The sequence below is a fragment of the Cebus imitator genome, unplaced genomic scaffold (assembly GCF_001604975.1).
Source record: "Cebus imitator isolate Cc_AM_T3 unplaced genomic scaffold, Cebus_imitator-1.0 Scaffold6, whole genome shotgun sequence".
Lineage (NCBI taxonomy): Eukaryota > Metazoa > Chordata > Mammalia > Primates > Cebidae > Cebus > Cebus imitator.
Genome location: NW_016107321.1, coordinates 13,968,479 through 13,977,714, shown reverse-complemented (window position 1 = coordinate 13,977,714; position 9,236 = coordinate 13,968,479). Strand labels below are relative to the sequence as shown.

Here is a 9,236-nt window from a genome sequence, read left to right as displayed (position 1 = left end):
CAAGTAATCCTCCCGTCTCAGCCTCTGAAAGTGCTGGGATTACAGGCATGAGCCACCATGCCCAACCTCAAATTCTTATTTCTTACCCTCCAAAAAAGTTGATAGGAATGGGAAAAAAGGTATTATCATAGGTGATTTTCATTCTGAAGTAGAACTTGCTTACTTTTGTAGCAGAAGAAAGACAGTCCGGTGGAGTGGTTAGCAACAGGGCTCTGGGAAAGACTGCCTGGGTCTAAATCCCATAAATTGCCCACATTCACTGTGGCTCACAGGCACTGATAAAAATAAGCTATTGTGCTCGGATGTGGTAGCTCATGCCTGTAATCCCAGCAATTTGGGAGGCCAAGGGGGGTAGATCACCTGAGGTCAGCAGTTCAAGACCAGCCTGGCCAACATGGTAAAACCCCATCTCTACTAAAAATACAAAAAAATTAAGTGGACATGGTAGCAGGTGCCTGTAATCCCAGCTACTTGGGAGGCTGAGGCAGGAGAATCTCTTGAACCCGGGAGGTGGAGATTGCAGTGAGCCAAGATCGCACTACTGCACTCCAGCCTGGGCGACAGAGTGAGACTCCATCTCAAAATAAAATAAAAATAAAAATAAGCTATTGTTTTTATTATTTTTATGATACATTAAAATCTCCTTTTTCACCTTCTCCCTTCTTGGAAAAAAAAAAGAAAATCTCCTTTTTAAAGGAATTTTAATTCAGAGTTCCTCTTTATGTCAAAAGGCCTGCAATTTATAGGTATCTCTTTTTAAATGATTCTAGGTTTCTAACTTGGATAATTATTCCAGATTTGCTTGGTTCATATATATTTAAAATTTCAAGAACTTTGATGGTCCATCTTTACTAGTAATTTCTCAGCTTTGTTTGCCTGTGTAGCTCATCTTTGGAGAATATTATGTTCTATGAGGTCACATCAGGGATATTATTTTAATTTTTACATTGATCCTAATGACCTCTTAGATTTAGTGGGATTTATTTGCTAAATTATTGCCCAAATAATATTTTTTTTTTTTTTTCTGAGACGGAGTTTTGTTCTGTCGCCCAGCCTGGAGTGCAGTGGCGCCATCTTGGCTCACTGTAATCTCCGCCTCCGAGTTCAAGCGATTCTCCTGCCTTAGCCTCCCAAGTAGCTGGGATTACAGGTGCCCACCACCACACCCGGCTTGTGTGTATGTGTGTTTGCTTGTTTTAGTAGAGATGGGGTTTTACCATGTTGGCCAGGCTGATATTGAACTCCTAATCTCAGGTGATCTGCCCATCTCGGCCTCCCAAAGTGCTGGGATTACAGCCATGAGCCACTGTGCCCAGCTCCAAAGAATTCTTTTTGTTGTTGTTCTTGTTGTTGTTGTTGTTTGAGACGGAGTCTCACTCCGTCGCCCAAGCTGGAGGGCAGCCGTGCGATCTCAGTTCACTGTCACTGCAAACTCCGCCTCCTTGGTTCAAGCAATTCTAATGTCTCAGCCTCCCAAGTAGCTGGACACCAGCACCTGCCACCACACCCAGCTAATTTTTGTAATTTTGGTAGAGACGGGGTTTCACCATGTTGGTCAGGCTGGTCTCAAACTCCTGACCTCAGGTGATCCACCCATCTTGGCCTGCCAAAGTGCTGGGATTACAGGTGTGAGCCACTAGATAATTCTTAAATAAATAACATTTGTGCAGGACACATCTCTGCTGAATTCCGTTAATATAACGTCTAAGACTAATGTGTCTCAAAAATCTCGAAATGGTCTTCTAGACAGTAAGATGGCCTTCAGTAAAAAGGAAAGATTAAGATCTCGGCTAGCTAAACATGTGAGACAAGTTAAGATACTTACAAAGCGTTAATTAATAGGAAAAACAGCCTTTATCTTCCATATTAAGAGCTGGCAATGAAGAAAAAAGAACAGTGGTTGGATTAATCCAAAACTAACTTCTGGTTGCTTTTGAAGTGTTTTCTGTTTTTACAGTTGATTAGATGGCTCCTTCTATGTCATTCACATCATTTCAAAGTTATGTTGCCACCCGTGAAAATCCCCATAGAAATAGCCTCTATACTTCCCAGTTTGTTTACTGATGAACACGCTTGTCTCTCAGGTTAAAAGAAGAAATCATTATGTTTTTAAATTTGCCATTGAGGACCTTGTTAACAGCCGAGTCCAAGTATGGAAAGAAAATGTAAATTCCTTTGCAGTTTCTAGCTAGATGAAAAACTTGACTACTCAGTAAAAGTAAACAAAGATTTACATTGTTACTATAAAAGAATAGGACTAGCCTTCAAGTGGTACCATAACATTGAACCTCCACCCATTAGCTGATTATGTATGATAAATGTCACGGGAACTATCTAATTGACTACAATGTTTTCTTACTGTTTTAAGTGCTAATATAGGATTACTGTTATTGTTGTTTTTAAGAAGGCAATAGTTTCAGTTTAATAAGCACTTATTTACCACCCAGCTCTCTGCTGGGCACTGTGGAGAAAATAAAGACTCAAAGGAGCTATATAAAATAGTCTCTATCCTTAGACTCCTGAGGATCTAGGGACACATGTCTTATGTGCTCAAAAGAACTAGAGCAAAGATCCTGTCCCTCTCTCCTGGGACTGTAGGCCTCCAGTGGTAAGGTGATTGCTAATGTAACATACTTCCGACCATCAGAGTGCTGAGTGCTAAAACCATGAGATCTTTCTTGACACTCAGAAGGACTGTCTTTAGTGAACTTCATTTGGCCTTTAAAACCTTGACTACAGGAAAATGTACTTGCTATAGAGATAATTTTTTAAAGGTAATTTTCGCTATATTTTTGTTCTGTTAAATATTAAGGTCCTGTATGGAACATTTTACTTCCTAAATAAATAAGGGGAAAAAATAAGCATGCATTTGATCTTGTGAGAGTGAGAACCATGTTACTGAGAACTTCATTACATTGGCCACCAGGAAGCTCGGAACTCCACGTGTCTATTATAATAACTGTAATACCACTATGAGACTCAGTGGGCTACGTGCATGTTGTATTTTATCCTAGTTATCCTGGAATCCTATTCTACTTTTATCTTTTCTATCCCTGTTTTATTATTATTATTTTTTTTTTGGTTGTTTTTTTCCTTGTCTTACCATTTTGTTGCAGGTATTTCTGGCCTCAAAATCTTAAAGAATGATGGTAGTGTGTAAGAATTTTTTTTTTTTTTTTTGAGACAGAGTTTCGCTCTTGTTACCCAGGCTGGAGTGCAATGGCGCAATCTCGGCTCACTGCAACCTCCGCCTCCTGGGTTCAGGCAATTCTCCTGCCTCAGCCTCCTGAGTAGCTGGGATTACAGGCACGCACCACCATGCCCAACTAATTTTTTGCAGTTTTAGTAGAGACGGGGTTTCACCATGTTGACCAGGATGGTCTCGATCTCTTGACCTCATGATCCACCCGCCTCGGCCTCTCAAAGTGCTGGAATTACAGGCGTGAGCCACCGCGCCCGGCAAGAATTTTTTTTTTTTAAGACAGAGTCTCGCTTGGTCACCCAGGCTGGAGTGCAGTGGCCCAGTCTAAGCTCACTGCAACCTCTGTCTCCCAGGATCAAGTGATTCCCCTGCCTCTGCCTTCTGAGTAGCTGGACTACAGGTGCCCACCATCATACCCGGCTAACTTCTGTATTTTTAGGAGAGACAGGGTTTTGCCATTTTGGCCAGGCTGGTCTCGAACTCTGGACCTCAGGTGATCCACCCACCTCAGCCTCCCAAAGTGCTGGGATTACAGAGCCCACTGCACCCAACTGGTAGTGTATAAATAAATAAGCAAAAATAAAATATAAGGAACTAATCATAGAGGTGCCATTTTTTTCACTGGCTTTGTGAAAAAAAATGGAAAAAAAAAAACCTCATTCTTTTTTTGTTGAAGGAAATAGAAAATCACCTTGATAAGGACACAGAAGGCTATGATGTGGTGCTTGATGCTATAGACACAATGCAGCGAGTCGCGTGGCACATCAATGACATGAAGCGGAAACACGAGCATGCGGTCCGGTTACAGGTGAGCTTGCAAGGTTTGCAGATGTCCTGACTCACTGTTTTCCCAGTAAAATATTAAGGCTGCTCAGGTACTGCACTACCTTCACGGCCTTCCGCATAGATCTCCCGGAAAGCAGTTCAGGACACCAGTAATACCGATCATTGTCTAGTATGGCTATTTAAGAGAAAGTGACATTATAACTTTTAAGCTAATTGTTTGCTTATAGCCCCTTTGATGATCTAAGTTAAAATTTGGAGTCTCCTACTTCTATTAATTGCAAAGTTAGTCATTCTTTTTTTTTTTTTTTTTTTAAAGACGGAGTTTCACCATGTTGGTCAGGCTGGTCTTGAACTCCCGACTTCAGGTGATCTGCCCGTCTTGGCCCCCAAAGTGCTTGGATTACAGGCGTGAGCCACCATGCCCGGCCAAAGTTAGTAATTCTTGTTGAAAGCAACTTTCTCTAAACTATGTAAAGGTTTTTTAAGCCTTTATTCCTCTGCTACCAGTTCCTGCAAAACCATGAGGTGATGCGTGGGTGGTCATAGGCCGGGACTGAGGAGTAAGGGGGGCCAAGGCTGAAGCAGCTCCTTTACAGTTTCACGTGGGAAGTGACCCTCCCACGTCATTCCAATATCCTTTTTTTGGGGCGGGAGGGAAGGGGACGAAGTTTCACTCTTGTCATCCAGGCTGGAGTACAGTGGCATGATCTAGCTCACTGCAACCTTGGCCTCTGAGGTTCAAGCGATCCTCCTGCCTCGGCCTCCTTAGTAGTTGGGATTACGGGGCACACCACCACACCCAGCTAATTTTGTATTTTTACTAGAGACAAGGTTTCACCAGGTTGGCCAGGCTTGTCTCGAGCTCCTAACCTCAGATTATCCGCCCACCTGGGCCTCCTAAAGTGCTAGGATTACAGGCTTGAGCCACCACACCCAGCAGTTTCCTCATTTTTAGACGAGATCGGGCGCGTTCAGGGTGGTATGGCCATAGACAGTTTCCTCATTTTTAAAATAAGACAGAGAAGTGTGCTAAAGGCCTATCCAGCATGAACATTTTAAGCCCTAAATCTTAAGGACATTTTGACAGATGTTGAGCCAGTGACCATGCCCTGGGCACCACAATAGATGCACGTTTTTTTTTTTTGTTTTTGTTTTTTTGAGACAGAGACTTGCTCTATCACCAGGCTGGAGTGCAGTGGCACCATCTCAGCTCACTGCAACCTCCACCTCCCTAGTTCAAGCGATTCCCCTGCCTCACCCTGCTGAGTAGCTGGGACTGCAGGTGGGCGCCACCACATCCAGCTATGTTTTTGTATTTTAGTAGAGACAGTGTTTCACCATGTTGGCGAGGATGGTCTCGATCTCCTGACCTCATGATCTGCCCGCCTCAACCTCCCAAAGTGCTGGGATTACAGGCATGAGCCACCTCACCTGGCCAGGTGCACTATTAAAAACAAAACAAGAGGCTGTGTGGGCCCAGAGGCCAGTTCCAGGCTCCTGACTGTCCTGGGAGAGAGACAGAGAAACCCAAAGTGACTTGACCCTATGCAGACTGGCTTTGCCTAACTCAGGAAAAAAGATACATTATTTGGCTCATAAGTCAGAACAAACTCTGTAGGTTTCAGGTATAGGCAGCCAGAGTGTGGTGTGATGCTATTGACGATCAAAAATCAGAGGAAGATGACATGCTAATCTTCCAGGCTGCTTTTGTGTTTTGCAACAGCAATAAAAGTTTAACACTTTATCATACAAGTGTTTTACAGACATAATGTCAGAATCTATTGAACACTCATCCACCTGCCCCCACCCACCGCCCTGCCCCAGCTCCACAGTTTCACTTTCTGCAATTTCATTTGCCTGTGGTCAACCAAGGTTAGAAAATTTTAAATGAGGGCCAGGCGCGATGGCTCATACCTATAATCCTAGCACTTTGGGAGGCTGAGGCAAGCAGATCACCTGAGGTTGGGAGTTTGAGACCAGCCTGGCCAACATGGTGAAACCCATCTCTACTAAAAATACAAAAATTAGCCAGGCGTGGTGGCAGACGCCTGTAATCCCAGCTACTTGAGAGGCTGAGGCAGGAGAAAATCACTTGAACCCGGGAGGCAGAGGTTGCAGTGAGCCAAGATGGCGCCACTATACCCCAGCCTGGGCAACAGAGTGAGACTCTGTCTCAAAAAAAAAGAATTAATAAGATCTCATATTTGATAGCACAACAAGGGAATTACAGTCAACAGTAATTTATAAATAACTGAAAGTATAATTGCAATGTTTGTAACATAGAAGAAATGAGAAATGCTGGAGATGACAGAGGCACGTTTACCCTGATGTGTTTATTATGTATTGTATGCCTGTCAGAATATCTCATGTACCCCATCAATATATACACCTACTGTACCCATACAAATTTAAAATTTGAATAAAAAAGCACTAAAATGTAAGTTAGGTGCAAAGGTTCATTTCCTTTCCCTGAGTAAGTAAATTTAAACTCAGGAAATTTCTGAGAAAATGACAGGGCTGATTTTTTATAGGCTTTAGTTTTGAATTTCTTCTGTGTGGTATGAACTTCGATATCTGGAAGAAAGTCTTCAACAGCTCTGAAGATTTTCTTCCCAGAGAAGAGGGGGTGAGAAAAATCAAGGGAAAGGGCCAGGCACGGTGACTCACATCTGTAATCCCAGAACTTTTGGAAGTCCAGATGGGCAGACCACTTGAGGTCAGGAGTAGAAGACCCGCCTGGCCAACATGGAGAAACCCTGTCTCTACTAAAAATACAAAAAAAAAAAAAAAAAAAAATTCGCCAGGCATGAAGGTGGGCACCTGTAATCCCAGGTACTCAGGAGCTGAGGCACGAGAAACTCCTGAACCAGGGAGGTGGGGTTGAAGTGAGCCGAGATCACACCACTTCCCTCTAGCCTGGGCGACAGCGCGAGACTCTGTCTCAAAAAAATAAAAAATAAAAGAAGGAGGCCTACCTGAGAAGGTCCCATACTGATAGCCCCTGGACCTGGCTTTTGAAAGATGTAACAGCTATTAGGAGCCGTATCATGGCATGATTAAGGAATGGAAATAAGTCATTAGCAGCTCATCAACTAACAGCCTGATTCAGTTCTGTTAACCCTTAAGTGGCACCATCTGTAAATGCAGATTTATTCCATAGACCATCAGATACCATGTAGATTGTTAGACCCCATCAGGGATGATTTGTCACCATTCTTGAGGCCCAACAGATGAGCCACCAAGCCCATGGTGCCTGGCATCTGCTTCCTGTTAAGTGCTATGGCCCCATTCCCTTTCTCAGGAGATACAGAGCTTGCTCACTAACTGGAAGGGGCCAGACCTGACCAGCTACGGGGAGCTGGTGCTTGAGGGAACCTTCCGCCTCCAGCGAGCCAAGAACGAGCGGACGCTCTTCCTCTTCGACAAGCTGCTGCTCATCACGAAGAAGAGAGATGACACGTTTACGTACAAAGCTCACATCCTGGTAGGTCTGCACACTGGCCACGGGCAGGGACTCAGATCCCCGGTTCCGTTCCCTCCTGAGCGTGCCTCACCCTCTGCTCTCTCTGCTCCAGTGTGGCAACCTCATGCTCGTGGAGGTGATTCCAAAGGAGCCACTCAGCTTCAGCGTCTTCCACTATAAGAATCCCAAGCTGCAGCACACAGTCCAGGTAACGGCAGGCCCGAGCCTCCCCACAAGCCCCTTTGTGAACAATGAGTGCTATGTGCTAGGTGGCTTTTCGAGAGCCTTCTGGCCACATGGTCAATTCCCATCTCATCAGAGGGTCCTGTGGGTGGTGGAATCGTTGTCTGACTGTCCACATCTCGTCATGGCAGGCCAAATCCCAGCAAGACAAACGCCTCTGGGTTCTGCACCTAAAGAGACTGATTCTGGAGAACCACGCAGCCAAGATTCCAGCTAAGGTAGGACACTGAATCAATGCACCGTCAAACGGGAGAGAGCTCAAATCCCAGTAAGGCATCCTGATAGGATAAAATGTTCAACTTCAAAATAGAGAGGCTGGCGTGGTGGCTCATGCTTGTAATCCCAGCACTTTGGGAGGCCACAGCAGGTGGATCACTTGAGCCTAGGAGTTTGAGACCACCCTGGGTAACAAAGCGAGACCACTGTCTCTACAAAAAATAGAAAAGTTAGCCCCCAGCCTGGTTGCACGAACCTGTAGTCCCAGCTACTCTGGGAGGCTGAGGTGGGAGGATCACTTGGGTCCGGGAGGCGGAGGTTGCAGTGAGCTGAGATTGCATCACTGCACTCCAGCCTGGGTGACACAGCAAGACCCTGCCTCAAAAAAATGAAAAAGAAAATGGAGAGATAGTATATGTAGGAACTACATCTCAGCTAAACTAGCCATTAGCATCAAAAAGATTCACATGGGGCCAGATGTAGTGGCTCACACCTGTAATCCTAGCACTTTGGGAGGCCAAGGCAGGCAGATCACCTGAAGTCCAGAGCTCAAGACCAGCCTGGGCAGCATGGTGAATCCCCATTTCTACTAAAAATGCAAAAATTAAACCAGGCATTGTAGCTCATGCCTGTAATCCCAGCATTTTGGGAGGCTGAGGCGGGCAGAGTTTGAGAACAGCCTGACCAACAGGGAGAAACCCTATCTCTACAACCAGGAATGATGACACATGCCTGTATTTTCAGCTACTCTGGAGGCTGAGGCAGGAGAATTGCTGATCCTGGGAAGTGGTGGTTGCAGTGAGCTGAGATGGTGCCATTGCACTCCAGCCTGGGAAACAAGAACAGAACTCTGTCTCAAAAAATATATATATTTACAAAAATTAGCCAGGTGTGGTGGCATGCACCTATAGTCCCAGCTACTCAGGAGGCTGAGGCAGGAGAATTGCCTGAACCCAGGAGGTAGAGGTTACAGTGAGCCGAGATTGCACCATTGCACTCCAGCCTAGATGACAGGACGAGATCCCATCTCAAAAAAAAAAAAGGCCAGGCGCAGTGGTGGTTCACACCTGTAATCCCAGCACTTTGGGACCGTCACCTGATGTCAGGAGTTCAAAACCAGCCTGACCAATATGGTGAAATCCCATCTCTACTAAAAAATACAAAAATTAGCCATGCATGATGACATACACCTGCAGTCCTAGCTACTCACGAGGCTGAGATAGGAGAATTGCTTGAGCCCAGGAGGTAGAGGTTGCAGTGAGCCAAGATCGCACTACTGCACTCTAGCCTGGGCGACACAGCGAGACGCCATCTCAAAAAAAAAAA

General features: G+C 45.0%; 1 protein-coding gene across 1 annotated transcript in view; it reads left to right on the top strand.

The window, feature by feature from the left end:
• PLEKHG1 (pleckstrin homology and RhoGEF domain containing G1) overlaps positions 1-9,236 on the top strand; it is a 164,136-nt gene that overhangs the window by 118,158 nt on the left and 36,742 nt on the right. Inside the window, exons 5-8 of the mRNA XM_037742241.1 lie at positions 3,879-4,010; positions 7,290-7,472; positions 7,564-7,659; positions 7,826-7,912. Of these exons, the coding sequence (XP_037598169.1) occupies positions 3,879-4,010; positions 7,290-7,472; positions 7,564-7,659; positions 7,826-7,912 (498 nt within the window). The remainder of the gene's footprint in view (positions 1-3,878; positions 4,011-7,289; positions 7,473-7,563; positions 7,660-7,825; positions 7,913-9,236) is intronic.